The sequence below is a fragment of the Euprymna scolopes genome, chromosome 40, assembly GCF_053919585.1.
Source record: "Euprymna scolopes isolate OS-2025 chromosome 40, ASM5391958v1, whole genome shotgun sequence".
Classification (NCBI taxonomy): Eukaryota; Metazoa; Mollusca; class Cephalopoda; order Sepiida; family Sepiolidae; genus Euprymna; species Euprymna scolopes.
Window position 1 is genome coordinate 31,092,964 of NC_136521.1, and position 26,125 is coordinate 31,119,088.

Below are 26,125 nucleotides of genomic sequence, written 5' to 3' on the forward strand. Positions count from 1 at the left end.
AGTTTAACAAGGTTTTTTAATATAGATCCACAGAATATTGTGATAAGTGTTTCAGTGTGAACAGGTATGGTATAATAAATTATGGGGTTTATCTATTTTATTTTTACTTTCATCATATTTTGCTTTGGTTTTGATACCCTCAAATTCGAAGCTATCACTTTACAACCCTTCCTTTTCATAGCCTATCATACTTTCATAAATCAGAGTCCATTTTCTGTAGGCTGTTTTTGAACCCAGTCAACGACGGGTACTTTTGCTAGTATATATATATATATATATATATATATATATATATATATATATATATATATATATATATATGTTTATGTGTGTTTGTATTTATCTATATGTTTATATATTTGTATATACAGGATTCACTACTAAACTAATAAACCGATCATTACAAATTTTAAAACAACTACTCAGCAAAAGAGTGGATTATTTAATTAAATTTGGTTTGATGGAAAGGCAAAAAGATACACCTTCAATTTTTATAAAGCTTTTAACAATAAATATTAGATATTAAAAAATATTAAATTTTATAGACCTGATGATCGCTCAGAAATGTTGAGAAACCGATGTCCGAGCCTTTTCTTGTCGCACACAAACATAAACCCGCACATACACACACGTACATATATTCACATTCACGTACATACACTCACATTCATGTGCATACACACACACGCTAACATACACACACGTACGCACACATGGGCAACATCACTTCCCTTTAAAGGACATCCACACATGCACGAAGGACACCGGAAGCAACTACACAAGCAAGAGACCTAAGCTTTTTCCTTTTCGACCCAGCTCCCGACCTGAGTGGACGAAGGACCTACCGCTCCTTTGGGGCGTGCTCGTGCTTCACGTCCCCTGCCACTATGTGTGGGGCCTGAACCAGCAGACAGTATGTTTACACCTTACACGCTTTCTTTCTCCATGGCCTGGATTGACTTTCTCACCCTCTCTCTCTACAACAAAAGACTTCCCCTATCACCAGCTAACAGCAAGAGACACACGCCAAACTAAACATGTGCTGTACCCTTTCTTTTATTTCTTTTATGAAATAAATTCTAGTTCGTTTATTTCAAGTTAACGCGTTGTTCGTTAATTTCTCAATTCAATTCATTTTTCCTATTTTGTGCGATTGGGGGGAATATATATAATGTACCCTAATCCACTACGTGACTTACTGTTGTACATTTTTTACCCAAAACATCAACTTTGATAAATTATTATTTTCCAAGTTTTGTTTTAAGAACATTCAAACTTTTTTTTGCTTCCAGCTTGTGTGCCTTATTCCCTGGCAGCCACCTTGTTACAATAAAAAATGTGACTTTGTCACGAGAATGAGTTCTCTCTGTGAATTTTTTATGCTCAGCGCTGATAGTTTTTTGCCGTCCAAAGGAGAGAAGTGCCTTGCTCGAGCTACTGTCCCATTCCCTCAGCTTCATCTTGGTAAGTTCCTATATGAACTTTTTTCATTTTTTTTATTTTTACACTTCACTTATTTCTTGGAGATCAAGAGGTCCCTTTTCTAACACTTAATTTCTATATGAGATGCATAGAAGTCACTTTTTGCGACGCCATTTTTTGCAAGTCACTTATACGTTTATATTTATAAACATTATTTTTTCAGGTTATGACGTACTAAGCTGTCATAGTACGGTGGGCAAAAGTGTTTATCACTTAGCTTCAAGATCCTTAGCATAGCAGCTCTGTCCAAACCGAATTTCATATCCACCTGGGTAACGCCAGGTATCCATGCTAGTACATATATATAAACGCAATGTTATATCCCTGTGCTTGTTTTATAACACTTAAATGGAATGTGTTCTGATGAACTCATAACACTTGTGCCCCCCTTGACGTACATACTTCCAACTAACCTGACAAACAGCAAAATCACTATGATTTTTCTTATTTGGATTATTCCCTACTGCTCTCATCTTGAGTGTTATTTTCATAATGTTTAGGTCGATGTAACCCTTGACCTTCTTCTAACCTGACAAGCAACAAAATTTCACCCCTTTACTGTTGATATCCCTAGATGCCAGAAAGCTTTCTGCTCTGATAGCTTCTCCCCTCAAACTGTTAGACATTGGAATTCCCTCCATGTTTCGTGTTTCCCTGTCTCTACTAAACTGCAGGAGTTTAAGTATAATGTGAACAGACATCTCGCTTCTCAACTCCCCACAGTCCTCTGCTAGACACCATCCCACGTCCAAGTGGCAATGTGCCTTGCCTTGTTTGGAGTGAAAAGGAGTAAAAATAAATAAATAAAAATAAATTGGAAATTAAAGCGAATTTAACTTTAAAATCCTACTATATTTTGCAGAAGTCCCTTGAATCAAACTTTATGAATAAGTGCAGGGTGGAACAATAAAAGTGTTACCCTAAAGAAAACAACACTACAGCTTCAGTTTAAAACTTTTCCTTTTATTGAAAAATTAATTCCGGTAATTTGATTATGTAGTAGAGCTGACATCTATTCAATGTAGCCCACCTTTAACCTCAATCACTGCCTCCATACGGGTTTGAAACTGGGAGCATGCCTTTTCTACAAGCGCCAGTGGGAGCTTGGCGAATACTTTGTGGATGGTGGTGATCAGGTTAGCTTTGGTGTTGTGGGAGGTCATGTTGGTGATATTTTCAACGTACAATTGAACGAAGTAAACCAGCGGGTTCAGGTCAGGGTAGGAAGTGGGCCAGTGAGAGAAGGGCACAAATTTGTAGCATTCCTTCTGAAGCCAAGCCTGGGTCTCTTTGGACACCCAGGGTTTGCCGGCAGCCATTGCACCAGGGGATCATTACACTCTTCAGTACATCCAGGTACATTGGTGTTGACTTTCAATCTGACTCCTAAGATGTGAGGTGGGATGGCATGGCCCTCACTTGAAACTCCACCAAAGACCATAACTGTGTGGCAGGGAACTTTGTTTTCATCACTCTGAGCACATGCCTGTTATTGATGGCAATCTAGCAATACATATTGAGGGTTCTGGCAATGGTCCTGTTTTCATAACTTGGATCAGTAGAGAGCACGAGTTGTACAGTCGTGCATCTCTGATCTCGCTTGTTGAACATTGTGTCACTTTCAGACATGATAGAAGGCTCCTATCGCTCTTGAGATTTGAACACAACTAGCCAACTAGTAGATGGTCTGCAACAAAAAAAAAAGGAAACAGTAAATAGAATTATGTCGTCTTTTCTAGGGAAACAATTTTATCGTTCCACCTGGTATATGAAGATATAAAGAATTTCAGGCCTAAAAACCTTTTTAGCAAACTGACTGGATTCTGCATTAAATAACTAAAAAAAAAAAAGGTATGATTTGCCGTGAAAACAAAACAATCAACTTTATGAATTTTTTTTTTTTTTTCAGGTTTTGATGAATATATGATAAATCAGTTTCCTGCCAACAAATTCATCCTCAGCATACCATGGCATGGTTATGCCTACCATTGTAATGAATTCATACCAGCAAAATCTGTAAGAAAATAATTTTTTATATTTTTGTTTTCCTTCCTCAAATACAATTATTTAAGAAGTTCGAATTTGAAAGTATCTTTGTTGGAAACACCATTGGATATGGAAAACAGATCAAATGAAAACAATTGAAGAATTCAATAATTTTCAATAAAATATTCATTTACCAACGTAATCTGTTGAACCATTGCTTCTAGTAACAGAACTAGATGAATTCTTATCCTGGAATCCAGTAAGACCAATAGACCACAAGAAAAAAACAGTATAATAGAATTAATTGGTCAATTATATATATATAAAGGTAAAATTGTCTGTCTATCTGTGTACATTTTCCTACTAAACTACTCTGTCAATTTTCAGTCTACAGGCTCGAGATTTGACATAAAGGGTATCGAGATGTGGGAAAATCTTTTTAACTGGTTTTCGTCTAGAAATTTGGCTGTCAAGGGGACAAAGTTCAACGATTTGACCTTTGAAAACTCTACCAAACTCCTCTGACAATTTTGGGTCTAAACACTTGAAATTTTAGATGTAGGTTAATTGGACATGAATCAAACTTTTTAATTTGATTTGAGCTCAAAACAATAAATGTAACGGGGTCAAAATTGAGGTCAAAGTTTTAAAAAAATTGACCTCTGCAGTCTACCAAATTACTCAACCAATTTTTGGTTTAAACATTTGAAATTTTACATAAAGGGTATTCAGACATAGGGCAAGCTTTTGAATCAGTTTTTGGGCGAAAATTTGGCCGCTAAGATGGCAAAGTTGAAAGAGTTGACCTTTGCAGACTCTACCAAACTCCACTGCTAATTTTAGGTATAAACACTTGAAATTTTAGATGTATGTTACCTGAACATGTATCAAACTTTTTAATATATATATATATATATATATATATATATATATATATATATATATATATATATACATATGTGCATAAAATTATGAACAGTACATAAGGCCCGAGTAAAACCAGATTGAACTACTAGTACTATATAAAATGTAGCTGGAGAGCGATGCCAGGCTGAACTGCTAGTATATATATATTTCTTTATTTTCTGTCACCTGACATAATTTAAGTAATGAAAGATAACCTTATTATAACTGATTTAATCAGCTTCCTCCTCTTTAAAATAATAATGCTTGTCTCGATAAATGTTTTCCTTTTTTTTCTTTTTTTTTTTCCTTATTTTTTCTATTCGGTTTTCATTTTCATTAAATGACTGACCTCAAATAAGACCAGAGGTTTATTGGCCTGACTCTGTCTTTTTAGACTGAAACAGTAGATTTATTGTAGCGACCTATGCTATTTTTCCATAAACTGGATAAAATAATATATATAATGTTAAAAAAATGGGTTATTTCACCGATTTCGATGACAATAAAAAATATGGGAGTGTGAAACATTCATTAATCCTCATTAATCTCAGGCAGTTTCCCTGCTAATATATATATATATATATATATATATATATATATATATATAGTGCCATGCAAAAGTATTGGATACATTACATTTGTCTTCATAACTTTAATTAGGGTTCAAGATTTTACCTACAATTTGGTCAGTATATTCCTATTACTATTCTAACTAATATTTGGGTAGTAATTACAAAATCAAAGTTTAGAAAGTTTATATTAAAATAAAAATATAAATCAACTAATGCAAAAGTATTGGATACATTGATTTAATATTTGGTTGCATAGCCTTTATTGCGTTCAACAGCTTCCAATTGCTTTCTGTAGTTGAACACAGGTTCTTTTGCAATGATATGCAGGTATTTTGCGCCATTCTTCTTTGCAGAACTGTTCTAGTTGTTGAATATTTTGTGGGTTCCTCTTGTGAACATTGATCTTCAATATTTTCCACAAATTTTCAATTGGGTTGAGGTTTGGAGACTGACTGGGCCAAATAAGGACGTCAACTTTGTAGCCATTCTTTGGTTAGTTTGGCAGTATGCTTAGGATCATTGTCCTACTGAAATACGAAATTGCTATTATGTTCCAACAAATCTGCAGATTTCTGGAGGTTTTTCTTCAAAATCTCCCTGTACATACGTCCATTCATTCTACCATTGATGATTTCTAGTTTACCAGTACCTTTAGATTAAAAACACCCCCATGCTATATAATCGAACCACTGCCAAACTTTACCATAGGAATGGTATTCTTTTTGTTATAGGCGGTGCCATTTTTACGGCATATATGTGTTGCTGTGTTTCTTCCAAAGATTTTGATTTTCGTTTCGTCTGACCAGATTACCTTGTTCCAAAATTCTTGGGGTTGTTCCCCATATGTTTTAACATAATTCAAACGTGATCTGACATGTTTAAGCTTCAATAATGGAACTTTTCTTGAGGACCTTGATACAAAGCCTGCACGATTTAGAACTCTACTGATTGCTCACATATAATCCCAGCTTCCCTGAGGTCGGTTTGAATTTCACCACGAGTAAGAAAAGAGTTTTTTGTATCTTTCTGCTTACCCACCTTGATTTTTTTTCGTTTTATTTCCTTGGCCGACCACATCTTGGAAGATTTGCAACAGCTTCACCTGGGTTTTTAAATTTTCTAATAACGTTTTCAACTGTACTAAGTGGCAGATTAAGTTCCCTTGATATTATTCGATACCCTTTTCCTTCTTTGTGCTTATTAATGATTTTTTTTTGACGAATGTCTATTGACAATTCTATAGTTTTAGGCATTTTTATAAATGAACTGGTTGACTTTGAAAGAGTGAGCCCAAACTGGAAGAATTTTATAAAATTATTTTAATATAAAGCTCTCTGATTGGTCATTATTGCAACATGCTAAGCAAAAGTCATTTAAATTTATTTCAGAAAAGGAATTTTTTTAAAAGTGTATCCAATACTTTTGCATTTGTTAATTCATATTTTTCCTTAAATATAAACTTTCTAAACTTTGATTTTGTCATTACTACTCCAAATATAATTTAGAATAGTAATAGGAATATACAGACCAAATTTTAGGTAAAATCTTGAACCCTAATTGAAGTTATGAAGAAAAATGTAATGTATCCAATACTTTTGTGTGAAGAATTTGAATGCAGAATACAATAAAAGTCGTTTCAAAATTACAAAATTATCACTACAAAAAATATTGCATTTTCAAACACTTGACCACACCCCCAAAGTCACGTCATATATAGTATGATACTTGCATGTTTTTTGTTGTATTTTTTTTTTGGGGGGGGGTCAATTAAAATAAACTTTTATGCAAACTTTATATTTTCTTTGTTACTGATTAATGTTTTTAATTGGATTTATTGAATTTTTGCATTTAAACTCTTCATATATATATATATATATATATATATATATATATATATATATATATATATATATATCATAAGAATAAACAAAGACTGTAAACCGGAGATTTACATGCAAAAACATTTTTTTCAACAGAATATCTCCAATAGTGATGAAATATCCTAATTCCGCAGAGTTTCAAAGAATGTTAGGTTCTTGTCATCAGAGGAAAGAAACTAGTTAGCAGATCATAAAGATAGCGAAGCTAAAAATTTGCTGGTTTTAACATTTCATGAAGCTTCTCTCCATGACATTCGTCATAGAATGTAAAATACCGTTTGTGTAGAGTAACGTTTGATATTAAGCTCTACACCTTACTGTAGTATCGAGCTTTTCTTTTTATTTTTGGTTGCAATAAATATTAATACTCATATTGGTCTGAAGCTTACAACGGCATTTAACCAGTAAATTTTCCCATTTGTTGCTTGAGTGTGTATGTATATTTCAAAACGAAATAACCACCCAGTTACACAGTGTGTTTTTGCCTAGAAGTTACATGCACTGGTGTTTGTTTATACATGCTGATCTTTTTATTCTCTTCATCATTGCTGTTTCTCTTTACCTCTCATGAGTGGCCATTTGATAATCACACCTGTTTAACAGCAATAAATAAAACTTTTATGTGTAAAAGACACAAGGGAGACGTTTGCTGAGTTTTCTTCAAGATTTTATTGGGAGAAAATGGATTTAGGAGAGAGAGATTCTAATATTATTTACTTCTTAAATTGAACTTTTTAACTTGAGAAATGAATGATACAGACATCGAAGATTATCAGTTTTCTACATCATGGTCTGTATCTAGTTTGCATGGCTTCTACCAAGAGGCTGATCAAAAACCTTAGTTTTCTCTCACTTGAAAAACTTGACGTCATTCGTCATCATTTGAATCCTGTTTTGTCTATGCCATTTGACCTCTGCCCCCTGCCTCAACTTCACATCACTCATCTCTGGAAACGATTCTGCTATGCAGATTAAAGTCATCCTGACATGCAATAATATGACTTTTCTCAAAATTCACACTAATTTAATCACTATCGACATAGGGTTCCTAATATGTAAGGAATCTGGTAATTTTGATGGGTAGTATGCTAATTCCATAATATTATTTTTTGTCAATGTTTCTTTTGTTTTTCATAGAAAACAGATTATGATAAGTGTTTCATCAATAAAAAAGATGGAGCTTGTGATTATGGACATTGTCGAAAAAAGGTTGACATGAACGAACTAACAACCACTTATGATTCTCACTTTAGTGATGAAGACAATCACGTTTGGCACAAAAGGTATTTGGCACCATACTTTATAATGAAGGTAAGTGATTGCAGGTGACGTTCCTTTAATTATTTTTTTTTTTTGTAGATAAAAATTGTAATGAGTGTAAAAATTACTTGCCTCAAAATGTCCACGCATTTCTCTCTCCTCTGATCTCGAGCACATGGTACAGTGGGGGAAGAGGTGGCTGGTTACTTTTAATGCATCTAAAACCAAGCTCCTGTCTTTACATCATCAACGCTCTGATCCACATCTGGCATCAATTGAAATGGATGGCTCTCGTCTAGGGGAAGCCCCATGTTTTGACAAGCTTCTGGGCTTGACCTTTACTCCTGACCTTAAATGGAACACGTACATCAAGTCTGTTGCCAAAGTCGCTGGAAAAATGGTAGGATACTTCTACTACTCCAGAAGATATCTCACTACTGATGCAATTCTCTATCTATATAAAAGCCAAGTATGTCCAAGGATGGAGTACTGCTGCCACATCTGGGCAGGAGCTGCTAAAAACAGCCTATCCTGCCTTGACAGAGTACAAAATAGGCTTCTTGGCTTAGTGGGGGATGCCCTTTTCTCATCCTTGCAACCTCTCTCCCACAGGAGAGACGTTGTGAGCCTGTCTTTGTTTTATCGTTACTTCCATTATAACTCTAACACCCTCTCTTGTCAGAGGGCCGGGCCGCATCTGTCGCTATCCTGGTTCATGGGAGCATACTTGTGATGTACTTCTGGCCGTGTTCGTTGTTCCCAGCTCACAGGTCCATAGATGCAACCCAGCAGGGCTACATTCTTACTTGTCTAGGTGAACCCCTCAAGATTGACCAGACTCTCACTGGTCACTGGAAAATATCTTTCTGTTGCTCAGGGCACGCGAAATGTACATGACCCTAAGTCCATGTGGCAACATTGTCGATTTCGGTCATCACTCTGGCTTTGTGCTGGATCCAGTCTATCTCTTTCATCATCTGGCGTCAGGGCATACCTGAAATAAACTGCATCTTCATTCAGGCCGGCAATCGAGAAAGAAAGAAAAACTCTGGTTCATTTTCGTAAAAACCAACAAAATAATTATTCAGAAATCGTTCTACACTTGTTTAAAAGTCGAGTTTCTTAATCCGAGCTTCATGATGCAGGTTGTATAACTTAAGTTCCTCTAATTAATTTCCCAGCTAAGAACAAGAGCCTTTCAACTTAGCTCCTATGAGGGTTTCGCACCCCCCAGGTGGGGTGAGAGCGATGTGGACGCCTCGATGCCAGCCAGTAAAAAGGACCCTAACTCTAAAAAGCCAATCGTTTTTATAAAACTGGCCTCTTCTCTCCTCTCTCATATTGAAGATTACTTTTCCTTTTTTTTTTCTCTGAACCTCTTTTTTTTTTTCTCTATCCCATTCTTTTGCTTCTCTCGTGAACTCCTTTCTCTATCCCCTTATTTTATTCTTTTCATTTTCTATTTTCTTGTGACCCTCTTCTTCCTCTTTCATGACCATATCTATCCCTAGGTTCAATTTATTTATTTATCTGTCCAACTAACTTATCACTGGCTTGGTGGTCTGGTAGTTAAATACAACAGGTGGACCCAAATGACAACATCTCCCAGACACCAAAGCAGACCTTTTGAACCCAAGTCATTGTACCTGTCTCACTCAATTAGTAGTTAAAATTCATTTTTACCAAATCCAACTAGAAAAACAATCTCTTGTTTCACGAATCCTATTATCAGATTTTATATTTTCTTTTCATTGAAAAAGATACTATTTCTTCTCTGGTGGACAGAAATCTCATAAACATCTGTTTTTCCTTGACCAAGTGTCAGCATGTCCCCCCCCCCGACCATACCTCATCCTCTCTCATCTTCATCTAGCTGTATAGGATATTTGGCACTGCCTGGGATCCCGTTACACCATGGCAAGTGCTCATCTGAGCTCCAATCCCTGATCCCCCCTCGCCAATCTTTCATGAAAAACACCCGTCTAGCTGAAACCACTATCAAAAATTTTCCCCACTCTTTATTTGTGCCAAAACCAAAACGTAGATTCCATGAACAAAGCTTCTTTCTTAGAAGTGCACACCTGTGGAACTCTGTTCTGTTTGCCTGTTTCCCACTTGACTACAACTTGGATGTCTTCAAGTCCAACATAAACAAATTCCTAATGAACCACCCCCTTAAGCAAGACACTTTATCAAATCTCAACACTAACGTACTGTACATGCAATAACCCTTATCCCCAAGTGGCTTCCGGGCCTTGATAAGTGGTGACCACCTTGTAAAAAAAAAAAGGGAGGGGTCAGCTACTGATTAATAGAAAACAAAATGGCAATGTTCAGTTAATTTTGTTTTCAAAAATAGTGCAAATATATGCAAATGTCATGCTGCTGGGTTGAATAAAAAAGTCTGTTTTGCAGAGGCTGAGCCCATTCGGATTTTAGAGTAGCAAGTTTTAACAGCAGTGTGTTGGATTCTGGAGTAGTGTGTCAAATTTAACCTGAGACATTGTTAGTTGGAAGTGCAGAATAGTCAACAATCTGTTTGGGAAAGTGAAGAATAATCAAAAATTAATAATTTAACTACATTTTTTAATTTGTATCCAAATACTAACAGCTTTAGGAAGCAGAGATGGCAGACTTATGTTAAATAAAAAGTATTTCTTTTTGACTTTCGCTTTCTGTTTAGCAGAGGACTTGTCGGTGTATGATGAGGAAAAGTTCCTTCTGATTGATACTTAAGTAATTCCAGTTCAATTTTAAAACTCTACATAAAATAACTATTGTTTTTTATGCTTCCAGTGGTTCTTTTGAGAAAGTAGAGAAATTTCAATATCGACAAAAAAATGTATCAATGTGTCTGGTACTCTTCTGTGGTAATCGAGAGTGAAAACTGAAAAATTTTAACGATGGCTGCTTCTGCTGACAGAATGACTGTCTCTCAACTTCTTTTTACTTGCTCTTCAATTTTAAGCTTCTGCCATCTCTGTCATGTTGTGGAGAAGTTTTTTGTTAGTCTAGGCTCGTTACCTGGAGGATGACCTAATTTGTAATCTAATTCTCCTTCTCTATCTGGATGGTGCAAACATGTCAGTGGACAGCTAAAAACCTGATCAACCATCAAAGATGACTTAGTTGACCTCTCAAGTCCATAAGTGGTCAGCCTTTGACGGTGAAATCATGATTGGTTAACAATCTCATGCAATCTTGCTCAGGATTGCCGTGCATGATAAAGATATCATTCTGAAACTTGTTTCATCTGAAATAGTTAATGACCATAAACTAACAAGTTTATAAAAACTTGCCTTTGTACATACTGTAAGACAAACTCCTATAATTTTTTGTAATTACATGGGTCATCAAATGAAAGAAAAACAAAACTCTTTTATAAACAACAACAATATATTTGACTGATCTACACTGTTGGGTGTAGGTTGCCAAAAGTTCAGATGGTGTAGAAAAGAGAAAATAAGAAAGTTTGGTTGTCGCTTTTTTCAATTTCATCAAGCTGTATTTCTTTTAATGGAGAATAGCTTTATTCCTTTCCTTGGACCAAGGCAGGATAGAAGACTGTTTTTTTTTTTGTTTTTTTTTCCCCTTGGTGCTGGGAAGTTCTCTGAGGCTGCTGTCTAAAATTCAAAGGTATTTGGAGGTAGTCCTTCAAGAATCGATTGAATCTTTTTTTTTTATCTTTTTTACCCCAAATAAAGCATATTGCTACTTTGACGTCTAACAGAGAACTGTGGGGAATTGAGCTGCAATATTTCATTTAAACTTCTACAAGTTAGTACAGTCAGGAAATAGGGAGGGAATTCCAAAGTCTAACAGCCTGAGGGAAGAAATTATTAGAGTAGAAGACTTTTCAGCATCTAGGGATCTCAACAGTGAAAGGGTGGGATTTTGCTGCTTGTTGGGTTAGTCGGGGGTATTACATTATCAGAGCACATTCCATTAAAGTACTTATGCACAGGGGATGCAACATTGCGACAATGGGATAGATTTGGAGCTTGGCTGATAGTGTGCGACCTATTAGAGTGGAGACTCTTTTTTTGGATGCTGTCTAAGATTGAGAAATTAGTGGTAGATGTACCAGCCTCAATTCGCTTTGGAATTTGATTGGCTCTCATGTGATCAAATCGCCTTACAGCGGTTGCTCTCTGCAGTGAAATAAATGTCAGTGTTTATGACTGTTACACCTTAGAACTTTTTTTATTGTAAACACCTTTCTGTTGGTCCTCTTAAAAAAGGGCAAATTTAATCTGTAATATGGATTTTTTATGTTTGGATTTCAGAACAAGACTAACAATCATTTTATGCAAGTATGGTATGAAGACTACAGCAGTTTACATGATAAATACGTTTTTGTTAATCAAAATAAGATGGCAGGTAAGTTTTTTTTTGTTTGTTTTTTTACTAATGCTTCACTACTTCTTAAGGCCAAAAGCCACTCAAAGATGTGGATTTTCAGTTGAATAATAAGGAATTTTATGAGAGAATTGAAGATGATGAATAGAATTGTAAGCTCATACCTATCTTCTCCACAACCGATGACCACCCCACTGCTTGTGTGCCATGTTTTTTTTTCATCTTCTTGTTCTCATCCTGGCTGTGTCGTTATGGCAATCGTTGATGGTACGAACACTGGGTTACAAGAGCACAATAATAAAACATGGATTCAATGAGTGTTGTGTATAAATTATGCTGTGAGTGTTGTGTATAAATTATGCTGTGAGTGTTGTGTTAAGATTTGTAGGAAAAAAAAAACTCCCACTAGTAATAGTTGTCTGTTGAGGCATCTTTGTCAGTCATCTCATCTGCTAAAACTCTATTTGTAAATTATCACCCTTCAATCCTTTCTGAAAAGATTGGATCGCTAGGTCACCAAAGATGCAATGTGAAAGACGTAATTTTAAAAATAAATAAATAAATAATAATAATAATAATAATAATAATAATAATAATAATAATAATAATAAAAAATAACAATAGTAACGAATAATAATAAAAAATAATTGTAATGATAATAATAATACATTAAAGCAATCTTCTCAGTTTTAAGATCATGCTGTTCTTCAAAACTGCCAAGCCTAAGACTATTTGACATGGATTCCTATTCGTCTTTGTTTCTTTTTGTTCTTGTTTTGGTCATGTCGTTGTCTCTTATATTGGTGACTGCTGAGAGTGCGAGTAGTGTCTTACAAGTATAGAAAAGTAAGACAGTGCAAACTCACAAAAGAAACCGCAACTCCGATACATCATGTATAAATCAATTGTGCTCTGAGTGTGTGTGAAAAAAAACTCCTAAATGTTATCTGTCAAAGAATCTTTGTTGGTCGATCGATCAATTAATCGTATCATTTTCTTGCATGATCTGCTCCTGTCTGCCTGTTTCAAACAACTCGGATCACTCAACATATTAACATCTGATCGTCTTTCACTTCTTTTGTGAATAACTTTCTCCCATTGTCCTGATGTGATACTATTGATGCCCCCTCCCCGTTCCAAGTGATAGAAACTTTTTAAAAAATGGAGAAAAAAAAGAGGAAATAGGTTTATCAGCAAAACAATGGGGAGGAAGTTGTTCACGAAGCTACACAAAGGAAGCTGAATAGGATTGTTAATCAAGGTGTGGAAGTGATTGAGGACAAAAGACTGAACAATGGAGATCAATATTTTAAGAATTAGTTTTAGTAATGGCAGTGTGCTTTGGGACAGTTTACGATAATTAGACAGTTTCTCTTCTCTCTCCCCCTTCTCTATCTCTTCTTACATAAAAAGCAATCTTCTCAGTTTTTTGCTTCCCTGATTGTACTAACCTGCAAAAGTTTTTTGCTTCCCTGATTGTACTAACCTGCAAAAGTTTAAATGTAACTATCTCTCCTCTCACCTCCTCCCTTTATCTTTTCCCCTCTTTTTCTCTCCTCTCTCCTCCCTCCCTTTCTCTTTATCACTCTTCCCTCCCTCTGTCTTTATCACTCTTCCCTCCCTCTCTCTTTATCACTCTTCGCTCCCTCTTTATCTCTCCTCCTTCCCTCCCCCTTATCTCTTCTCCTTCCCTCCCCCTTTATCTCTTCTCCTTCCCTCCCCCTTTATCTCTCCTCCTTCCCTCCCCCTTTATCTCTCCTCCTTCCCTCCCCCTTTATCTCTCCTCCTTCCCTCCCCTTTATTTCTCCTCCTTTTCTTCCTCTTTATCTCTCCCCTTCTCTTTATATCTCTACACTTTCTTTCTCCTGCTATCTCTATCTCTCCCCTCTATCCCTCTCGTTTATCTGTTCTCTCCTGCTCCCTCTTTCCCTCCCTTCCTCTATCTCTTCTCTCACCCCTTCCACTCTCTTCTCTATTTCTCTCCGTTTGTCTCCTTTCTCTCCCTCTCCCTTTATCTCTTCTCCCCCTCCCTTTATCTCTCCTCTCCCCCTCCCTTTATCTCTTCTCTCCCCCTCCCTTTATCCCTTCTCTCCCCTTCCCTTTATCTCTTCTCTTCCCTTCCCTTTATCTCTTTTCTCTCCCCCCATCCCTCTATCTTTCCCCTCTCCCTCTATCTTTCCCCTCTCCCAATCCCTCTATCTCTCCTCTCTCCCCTACCTTTATCTCTTCTCTCTCCCATTCTTTTATCTCGTCTCTTTCCCCCTCCCTCTATCTCTTCTCTCTCCAACTCTCTAATTTCTCTATTCCCCTCCTTTTATTATATTTTAACTAGCTATCTATTTTATAAATTGAAAAAATCGCATAGCATAATAAAATGTAAACAATATTGCATCATTTTTTTTTTTTTAAACTAAGTGGCCATTTTTATGTAATCTATAAAAAAAAAGGACATAAAGGATATTCGACATTAGTTTAAAAGAGAATTTGTTTAGAAACATAATTTCTATGATCGTTTAAACTAAAGTCGAACACATCTGGGAAAGGAAAGTTTTCCTGAGATATCATACAATACTGAACTTTTGACGCAAGTAAGAACACGATACAGTGTTAAAAGCATAAACAAAAACATTGATAATAAAGTAGTTTGCTAAAACCATTGTTTAATGTATCTATAAGAAGATGCAAAGATGTGATGGATAGACTAAAACTGACACTTTAGCCTGGGTGCCTGGCGTTGTCCAGGTATTTGGAGGCATGTGTTAAGCAAAACAAAAAAAAAAGTGGTAGTAGGCAAGTAGGTTCGAACCCGTACCCCAAAGGAGGAAAAGAACATGAAAGAAACATTGACGTCTTTGCTGTTGCGTCCATCGACAAACTGGAAGTGGCAAAGTCAATCAAAAAGAGGGGATGACTTTCAAAAATATCGGCGAAAAAAGCGACTCCTCCTTGTAGAAAAGTGCCGAGTTGAGGGTGAAGGAATTAATGTGTTTAGCCACTTTTTCGATATTTGTCGTCCAAAGGGTCGAGTTCTAAAACGATACTGATCTCATGAAAATCCGTCATCTCTGTCGAAAGTTTTGGGCAGATATACAGCCATACATATATACATTTAAACAGACAGGTGAGATTTATAGATGGTGGAACTAGCTATGCAGTTTCACTTTTATTGATTCAATTCATATGTACATGCTTTTCGTATATATAATATTTTACATGTAGGATGTTCTTACTTACGTCAGGCGGTCAAATGGTGTGGCCGTGATGCTATATTTCGAGATGTTTTCCCTTTGTCATGTGTGTGTTCAACTTTAAAACATGCCATACACATTTGAAAGTCGCCCACACACTAACATAGTTACTTATCTCATGCAAATACAAGTATATTTCTGTTCTATTTCTGTTATGAAATTCAATTTTCTTTTTTGCAGGTGTGGCCTTGTGGAGTGGTAATGACCTTCATTATGTTAAAAAATCTTGGTTCAGTGGATTCAACGATGCAATGTGGGCCTGGATGCTTCACGGAATCTATTTGCAAAAAGAAAACCCACACTCGTATGATGAACTCCTCACGTCTCTACCAAGTAAATGATTAATTTCCACATAATTATTGTTTTTTTATTATTATTTTTGGATTATTACAGACTACTGTTCTCATGAGTGTTATTTTTATGTTTCGGCCGATGTAACTTCCAACTTTCTAACCCCACAAACAGTAAAATTCCACCCCTTCTCTGTTGAGGTCCCTATATGCCAAAAAGTCTTCTACTCTAATAGTTTCTTTCCTTTAAGTGCTAGACTTTGAAATTCCTCCCCTGTTTCTTGCTTCCCTGATTGTACTAACCTGCAAAAGTTTAAATGTAAATTGAACTGACATCTCACTGCTCAACTCCCCATAGTTCTCTGTTAGACACGATCCCAAGTGGCAATATGCTTTTTGAATGAAAAAAAAGTTAAAAAAGAAAAGGTGTATCTTGTCTAAGTCTGAATTTTTCGATACTGATACGTAATAAGATTGTACATCTACAAACAAAAATAGGTTTAAGGCTCCCAAAACTCATTGTAAAAATTTGCAAAATTGTCTGGCATAACGAATAAAGTACTTGGTAAAATTCAGTTGCAAGTGACACTCTTCTGGAGGTTGGCATTTCAATCCTCAGTGCACCTTGCATCTCTACCAAGTGAATGATTAATTTCCCTATAATAATTGTTACATTACCACCGCTCCAGTAGATATGTCACTTCTGATGTAATTCTCTATACCTGTATAAGAGGATGGAGTCCTGTTACCACATCTGGGCAGGAGCTGCTAGAAGCAGCTTATCCTGCCTTGACAAAGTTCAAAATAGACTTCGTAACCTAGTGGAGGATTCCGTTTTCTCTTCCCTGCAACCTCTTATCCACAGAAGAGACGCTGTGAGCCTGTCTCTGCTTTATCATTATTTTCATGGCAAGTGCTCGTCTGAACTCCAATCTATGGTCCCCCCCTTACTTTCATGAAAAACACTCGTCTATCTAAAACCACTATGAATAATTTCCTCCACTGTTTATCTGTGCCTAAATTTAAACATAGATTTCATGATCAAAGCTTCTTTCTAAGAACTGCACGTCTGTAGAACTCTGTTCCATTTTCCTGCTTCCTAACTGACTACAATATGGTTGTCTTCAAGTCCAACGTGAACAAATTCTTGATGAGCCATCTCCTTAAGCAATCTAATTTATCAAATTTCCACTTTTGTGAATAACTTTCTCCCATTGTCCCATTACTACAACATGTTCCCTTTGACCACTGTACACTCATTAACCCTTATCCTCAAGTGGCCTGCAGGCCTTAATAAGTGGTGACTCCTTTGTAAAAAAAAAAAAATACATTGTCATATCAACCCTTGATAATTTTACTAAACAATGACATGTTATATGTCCATTAATGTGCATATTATTTATCCTGAAGTGGCTTTTGGGCCTTGATAAGTGGGGACTCATGTAAAAAAATTCCTTTCTTGTCAAACATTTATCTATTTGTTCAAAACTGTATATTCTAACATTCATTAAACTTAACTCTCTGATTGCATATTTATCTAGTTAACCTACTCGATTCTCATTACCATAGGGCCCAATGTGTTACATTATTATTTTTTTTAATGATTAAAAAATATTTCTGAAATGTTATGTCAAGTTTAAGTATCTGCTTAACTTGACGCTATTGACAATCACTATTACTTACAATTACATATAGTCATACACACACATGTAGGTTCAATTCCTGGCTTGGAGTGGATGTTACTCTAGCCATACTGAAGATCTGTGATACAACAAAACAGTATATCTATAAATTACTATATAAGCCTCCCTTCTTGAGCAGAGAACTGTCATTAAATGATATCACCAGCTACACAGCATAATATAAAAATTTATAAAAAAAACAAATGGAGTACTTTAAAAGTGGCGACCAATGTTTATATATAGATATTATAGACATCATTTACAAGTGCCAATCCCATAGCTCAGTAAGTAAAACTGCCGACTATCAACTAGCTGGTTCAATTTCTGACTTGGGATGGATGTTAGTCTAGATGCACTGAAAAGCTGTGATACAGCGAAACAGTCTTCTGTGGATGACTGTACATATATCTGTATGTATCTGATTACATTAATTAGATTAAGTAGTACGTATACATACAGAGGTATTTCCTTTTAATTTGAACAAAAAATAATAAATTGATAAAAAAAATTAAGAATATAGTTTACAAAAATAAAAGTAAAACAAACTGAAAATAAATACACTGCAGGGAAATACTGGGTTGGGACAGCTAGTATAGTATAATACTTTGCAAAATGTAATGAAACCTAAACAGTTCTGTTCATGATTGCCATTCCTGAGTTTTGGGTTTTTATAAATCAAGCTGTGTTTTTATTATTTTGAATCTGGGATTTTTTTCTTAGGAAGTATATTTTTAAATACTTATTAACATTTTAAAAAATATTACAAAGTGTGTATTAAAATGGTCAAACTGTACACTAAAAATAGTTTTAGTTCATAAAAAGTTCACAGAAGACAATATTTTTTATGAATATTAAATATTATACATATTATATTAGTATTGAAAATATTAATAGAACTGATGCTGAATAATTTTGTACATTAAAGCATTAAATACCCACAGAATAGTCTATATATTAGAAATAATGAATTAATCCTTTTTACATTATTTTTAATGAGAAAATTTTATGTTTTTAGAACAGCTTTTCAAAACAAATTATGTTTTTAAAGACTAGTTTCCCTGTATTTCTATATTTAAAAGAGAAGAAATTCTTTTGTTTCTTAAAGTTACCTCCATCTGCCAAGAGACAATTTGAAGATACCCTGGATAAGAGCAGATGAAATAACAAACAAAAGTTCAAAATCGAAGATGCTACCGAAATCGGCTTAGTGACAGACAATTAAATCCTTCTCATCCATAGTTATTCTTTCAATTGTAATATTGTTAACTAAATCCTTTATATTGTTGATCTCTATAGAATCATTTTCATCCATTTTATTTCTTCATATTTGTGTCTCACCACTTGCATAATACTTGCTACATTGTTTATTACCTTTTGCGACATTTTAATGCTAACTTATTTATAGTGCTGTTATTTTTATTATTGATACTTTATAATAGTAACCTAGATCAACTTTTAAAAAGTTAGTCAAAAAATCTGCACATATTTTCCAAAAAATTAATTTAAATGGATATACATGACATTTCAGAATTTTTGATGATCGATTGTATTTTTGCAATGATTCCTGCTCTATTTACAATATTGAGCATGTATTATTATGTATTAGAAAATCCTGTTATCCATCGTTTAGGATATCCTTGAAAATGTAATTATAAATTTTTATAATAAAATTTGAATAATACATATATGTTAGATGTTGTAGTCCATTAAAAACTAGTAAAATTTTTATCACATTCACTTGTGCTAAATTAATGGTTGAATATGGTTAAATTTTGCTCATTAAATACTTAACCCCATTAATCCCTAACTGTGTTGAAAGAATATAATAATACTTAGTTTGCTGCACTTTATCATAACAAATTTCAGTTAGCTTAAATGTTTCTGAACAAAAGTAAATGTGGTATTGTAGTGATTAATCCACATTAATCCTTAACTGTGTATCAAATGAAGACTATAATGCTTAGGTCACTTCATCAAAGGTCCATACAAAATTTCATTTAGATCAGTCAAGTAGTCTCTGAGAAAAAGTGGAATGGACATACAGACAGACTAAGAGAAATATAATATATATATTAGTTATTATCATATTGGCTTGAAAGCCATATAAATGCATATTTTGAAAGTAAAACAAGATACACCTGAAGAAAGTCAGAGGTCAAAACGTTAGAATACAACTAAGACTATAATAGTCTGAAAGATATAAATAAACTTTTTATTTTTATTTTTTGATTTATCATTTTTTGAATGAAAACTTTTAAAAAAAGAATTCTACATTCAAATTTTCATTTTTCAGAAAAAATGGCTGGTATTGGAATTGGTTGTGTCTTTGTTGGAGGATTCCTTGGATTTATATTTGGCTGGGGAGTATTCAAACGTTCAAGCCGTAAGAATCATCGACAACCTTTTGAGAAGGATATGGACTGTATGGAAGAAGACTTAAATTTATGAAAATGTTCTCTCCCCCCCCCCCTACCTCCTTTTTTTCCTCAGATACAAAAAAATGTCTTCAAGTGAGACACTGGCAATATTTTTCAATTTTTATTTTTTGTTTATTTTTTACCTTTATTTATAATTTTTTTAATAAATTTATAAAGTTTAACTTTTGTTCATGCTTTTTTTAAATTTTAACTGAAATATTTATTTTAGCTATATTACTTACACCTGATCTTTATGGATGAACTTAAGCTGTATGCTAGTTCAGATGCTACAAGATGACTCTTGCAGGTCGCACATACCTTCTTCAAAGATATTGAAATGGTATAGACCAGTGGTCACCAAACATTTTTTACTGCAGGTTGGATAACTGAAAGAATGACAAATGTGGACCACATAATCACCAAAGATAGGAGAGAGCTAGGAGGAATGAAATGCCTTTTTAAAGAACAAAGCACTCAGGAGGTCTCTGCAAGCATGAGAATCTCCTAGTATTCTAAAAATGATATTCAAATTGAAATTTTATCAAGCGAATTCAAGTACTGTCGGTGGGCCAAGTGAACTTACATTGCAGGCCGAATCCGGTCCATGTGCCATAGTTTGGTAACCCCTAGTCTAGACAAACATGCAAAATGTTCTATTAGAGCTAGGAATTAAATCTAAATGGAAAACATACAGCTGATAAAGATATTGACATCAAAAACCTAGAAGAGCAGGAACAATATAAATGCCTTGGCATGAAAGAGAATGATTCAGTTTTACATGCTAAAATGAAAGAAAAAAATTAGTAGAGAATATGGCTGTAAAACACAGCTTACAAATGGAAACAAGGTAACCACTATTAACCAAATAACCATGACGAAGATAGTTTTGGAATTGTTGACTGGCTACAAAAGGATGTAAACAAACTAAAACGAGGAAAATGTTGACACTCTACTGACTGCATCTTCACAGAGGAGCAGAGATTGACCATTAACATCATGCCACTCTTGTAAGCACCAGGCAATATTTGATGAGCTCCCAGAAGCCAAACCTCAAAATGATTCATGAGCATCAAGAAACAAGAGCCAGCAGAACAACCACCATTGCAAAACTGGCCAAACATTTTGGACAAGAATGTCTTACAAACGAGATACAAAAACAAGCCTGATACGAAATAATCTCAAAGAATCACAAAAAATAAACCAAGACTTTTCATTGGATTGCATTGGAAGAGTGAGCCAACCAACAACATGCAAAGTATTTTTTAGATGAATTCACCCAGGACTATATAATTAAAGAAGATTCTATAGATTGGATAAAATGAAGATCACTATGATCAGCAGAGAATTATAATATTTGTAGAAGATCAAAGTCTATTGATTGATGCTTTTAAGAAGATCAGTTGCCTCATCAATGTCAACAAGTGCAGGTTTTGCCACACAGAGTGTGAGCCATCTGACACTGAGCTGTTACGTTTTGCTGGGGAATGGCTACTATACAGTGTAACACAATAGTGTGTAAATATCTCGACTGGATTATCTGTAAAAAGTTGAGTCCTGGGAACATATACCAGAAAGAACAGTTGGGAATTGCTATTACTATGCAATTCCTACAGCTACATATCTAGAAAACGGAGCTATTAAACCTGCCATAGTGATATAGGACAAGGAGAAAAAAGTAATCTTAGAAGTCAGTGTCCAAATGATACTGGGTTACAATGTTGTAATATGTAAAATGATCTTTATTTTTATAAAGAAAATCATTTTTAAGCGGTTATTAGGAATCATAAGCATTACAGTGTAAATCTTGATTATTGAATTATCTCCCTTTTTTGATTTTTTTCTTCTTTTTTTCTTCTTAGATTTTTTTTTTTTTTTAGATGGCGGACAAGACAAACAACCGTTCTTCTGTAACTTTTAAAATTTGATTTTCTTATGTAAAAATAAAAATACTTGATGAGTTGACATAATTTCTGGAATACCATATTTTCATTTTGTCACGAGTATGTACATGATATGTTTTATAATATAGGGCAAATTCTGAACAAAAATCGAGATATATAACTGTGGGTCTATCTATAGACATATCTTATGATATGTGATATGCAAACAGAATGAATAAACTGTTTTAGTCTGTAACAAAATATGTTGGTTTCGATGCGCCATTGCTTGTGGTTATTTTTGACAGAAAGTTTCCAGGTCTTACTCGGCCAATTTTTTTCTCACTTACTCTTAATTAAAATGTTTGTACATCTGTTTGTACAATCAAAGCTTTGTTGAACATATCTATATCATCATAGGTAGTTGCAACACAGAGCTGACTGCAAATTTTTCTTTTACTTCTTTTTCTTTTTTCTTTTCTCATTCTGTTCAACGAAGTGACTTTGAAACTCCTATACATTAGTTTCGATTTGTCAGAATTTTTCTTCTCCTTTCTTATTCTTATACAGAAAACCTCAGATACGCAAGGACAGCTTCTAAAAGGCATTCAAATTCCCTCCTCTGTAAATTTTACTTTGGGGCTTCTCTAAATACAGGGAGATTGAAATGTAACTGTATTATTAAGTGTTCCTAATTCATCTCTATAATATTCTGCTTGTTCCTTTCTTAGTTAGTCTGTACGTTACACTTTGAAAAAGGCCAAATAAAATTTCTGAAGGACAAACTGCTTCAAAAAAGGCCAAATTTGTGAAATTTGGCTTTAAAAAAAAAAAAACTTGCAACCCTGGACAAGAATGAGTGACCTCCATTTGATGTAACCTCGTTTTTGAGTATTAATAATAATAATATGTTGTAATCGTGTGAGAAAGAAATTCATAGTAATCTTGATGTGCAGCAGTTTTTCACCAAAGAAAGAAAGAAAAAAAAAAAAAGGAGCATTTGAAAGAAAAAGAGGGGAAAAAGAACATTGCCTGCCTAGTGGTGCTTAACTGAAGGAGTTAGTTAAAGATTGCCTTGTAGTTTCCTATAATGTGATTTTATTATTTGTATTGAACTATGTAGCACAATATTATTTTCTGAGTTTCTATTAGTACTTATTAATTTCTCATTTGGGTCAATTCTATACTTCAAATACAATGGACACTAATTTTTACAGAAATGTTAAACTCATATTTGCTGCATGTTATTGGTTTTTCGAGCTAAAAAACTAATTTTTTGTCCTATCCAGAAAAATATCAGCTTTATTAAAACATATTGCTTGATTAAATATATTTCTCATTAGCGGTGTCATGCTGGTTCTGTACAGTTCTAGGAGGTTCACCCTTCCAGGCTTTGCCTTCTCTCTTTGAGAAGGGGTTAGTTTATTGCTAATCGCCTGAAGCGCCCTTACCAGGGAATGTCGACAGCTGCCCAGGCACTTTTTGCAGATCAGAGTGCCCCTCCTCAGGGGGTGCTGACTTCTTGATCTGACTTTCTGACATTGGTATCACAGTTCTTGCAGCGCCAGAGAACTAACCCCCACCCAGGAAGAAGTAATATTTCATCACAGCAGAAAAGATACTACACTATCCTCCCTCCTTGAATTGAGCATTGAAAGATAGTACATTATCTTGACATACTAAACTGCATTGAACATGAAAAAGGATAGTACATTTGATACAAGTACTGGTATAGTTTTGGTTTCAGAATGACAGATACCAAATCTCCATTAGTAATAGATTATTCAACATAATAGAACAGATACTATACTACCTCCTCACCAAAAAAGGAGGTAATGCCTGAGAGGATGGTATAACAGTGAATGGACATATACTACACTGCACCCATACAAAAGGTGGAGGTGGTAGAACTACATTATCACTCATTGATTGAGAATCAAAAGATAGCATAGTTTTGGCTTCAGACAGACAGATACCAAATCCCCATAATTAATTACTAATAAATAAGATGGAGAATGATTGACAAGAAACGGGATTTTTTCATAAGGTTTTGTTTGTTGAATTTGCTAAAAGAGAAAATCCTCAAATTGTCTCTTTGTATTCAAGCAAGTTAAAAATAACTTAATCCTCCAGATTAAATGTCTTCCTGTGAAACAGCAGAAGATAATCTTGTCTTAATCTCTTAATCTTGTGGCCTTCAATTTAACTGCTTCAAGCAAAACTGGAAAATAATTATTATTCATCACATTTGTTGCACATTTGCAACATTTGTTGAGGATGCAGGGGTTTCTATTTATGTGCATTCGTTTGTTATGTGGACGGGTGTTGGTGTGGGTTAACTGTACATGTTGAGATCATCTGCTTATCTTGACACTGACCTTAATGTCAAGCATGTGTTCTAGGGCACTGCTGTAAAAAAAGGGTTTCCCTTTTATATAAAACTAGCCTGGGTGCCTGGCGTTGCCCGGATGTTTGTAAGTGTGTGTTGAGCAAAAAAAAAAAAAAAAGTTGTAGTAGGCAGGCAAGCTCGAACCCGTGACACGAAGGCGGAAAAGAAAGTGGAGGTGTGTGTAAGGGTGTTGGTTTAGTCAGAAAAAAAAAAAAAAGAAGGAAAATTGCGAGTGCCAGAAAAAAAAAAGTGGTAGTAGGTAGGCAAGCTCGAACTCGTACTGTGAAGGAGGAAAAGAAAGTAAAAAAAAAAAAAACGTGACGCATTAGTTGTTGCGCACATCGTCAAACCAGAAGTGACGTAGGTTTAAATTAAGGCTAGACAATCGAAAAGCGGTGATGACTTCCAAAAATATCAGCAAAAAAATCGACCCCTCCCTGTAGAAAAGTGCCCAATTCAGGGTGAAGGAATTAATGTTTTTGGTCAATTTTATCGCCCGAAGGGTCGAGCTTCAAAATGATACTAATCTCGTGAAAATCCGTCGCCTCTGTCGAAAGTTTTTGCGAGACATACAAGCATACATACATACATACATTTAAACAGACAGGTGAGATTTACATTATAGATTACAAAACCTGATATAGACAAAACCTGATATGAGACAAGAAGAAGAAAGAAGCAACCTTAGTAGAAGTTAGTGTCCCCAATGATGCTTGGAGAAGGAAAAGATAACAAAATATCAAGGTCTTATGTATGACATGAAAAGAAACTGGAATCTTCGGAAGATTTCTCTCATTCCAGTAATTATAGGAGCAACCGGACTTATGAAAAAGAATTTCAAAAACTACCTGGCAAATATACCTGGTGAACAAAGTGCAAGAGATATACTAGTAATTGCACTTAAAGGGACAGTTAGAATCTTTAAAAGATCTCTTGGTTGGAATGTATGAAATAACGGGTTTGAGTGCCTATCCCCGGCTAGAACAAAATAACATTTTTTTTACATGTTTTAACATAAGTAACGTTTTATTTAACAAAATTTCATTCCATTGGAAAAGTGAGCCAAGTATTTTTTTGAATGAATTAACCCAGGACTATTCAGATAAGGAAGACTATAGATTGGATAAAATAAGGATCGCTCCTCTATGATACATTGGTACTTGGTTTCTCCCCTGAACAGTAAACAAAACTAAGCAGTAAGTTAAATTTCTGACTGTAAACTGTTATGTATAAAAAAAAACATTGTCTGCCAAGTGGTGCTGAACTGAAGGAGTTAGTTAAAGATTATCTGATAGTTTCCTACAATATGATTTTATTAGCTATGTAGCACAATATTATTTTCTGAGTATTTATTAATTTATCTCATTGGGTCAAGGCTATATTTAAAATACAGTGGACACTAATTTTCATAGAAATGTTAAACTCATATTTGCTGCATGTTATTGGCTTTTCAAGCCCCAAAACTAATTTTTTGTCCTATCCTGCTTGATCAAAACAAATATGTCCAATCCAATCAAACAAAAAGCAGTCCTTTACTTAGGGCACAGAAGCCCAACTTTGACTGGAATATATATAAATATTGTTATTTGGCTAGCTTACTAGAAAATGATGAGTTATTGCTAGACCTCAAAATTTAATGACAAAGAGAGTTCTATTATCTGGAATGTACAATTTCCTATGTGGTCTTTTCTATTAGCTAAATATTTTCTTTTTGAATGCAGACTCACCATTTGTAACATAACATTCAATAATTTCAAGCCTAACTAAACAGCAGAAT

At 34.7% G+C, this 26,125-nt stretch overlaps 1 protein-coding gene across 2 annotated transcripts in view; it reads left to right on the plus strand.

The window, feature by feature from the left end:
• The window catches only part of LOC145265465 (di-N-acetylchitobiase-like), a 93,412-nt gene extending 73,148 nt beyond the window's left edge, over positions 1-20,264 (plus strand). For both annotated transcript variants that reach the window (XM_080121329.1, XM_080121330.1), the window contains exons 4-9: positions 1,293-1,464; positions 3,392-3,498; positions 7,964-8,137; positions 12,373-12,466; positions 15,874-16,026; positions 19,959-20,264. In XM_080121329.1, coding sequence (XP_079977455.1) covers positions 1,293-1,464; positions 3,392-3,498; positions 7,964-8,137; positions 12,373-12,466; positions 15,874-16,026; positions 19,959-20,113 — 855 coding nt within the window. In that variant the 3' untranslated portion in view covers positions 20,114-20,264. The remainder of the gene's footprint in view (positions 1-1,292; positions 1,465-3,391; positions 3,499-7,963; positions 8,138-12,372; positions 12,467-15,873; positions 16,027-19,958) is intronic.
• The last annotated feature ends 5,861 nt before the right edge of the window (positions 20,265-26,125 follow it).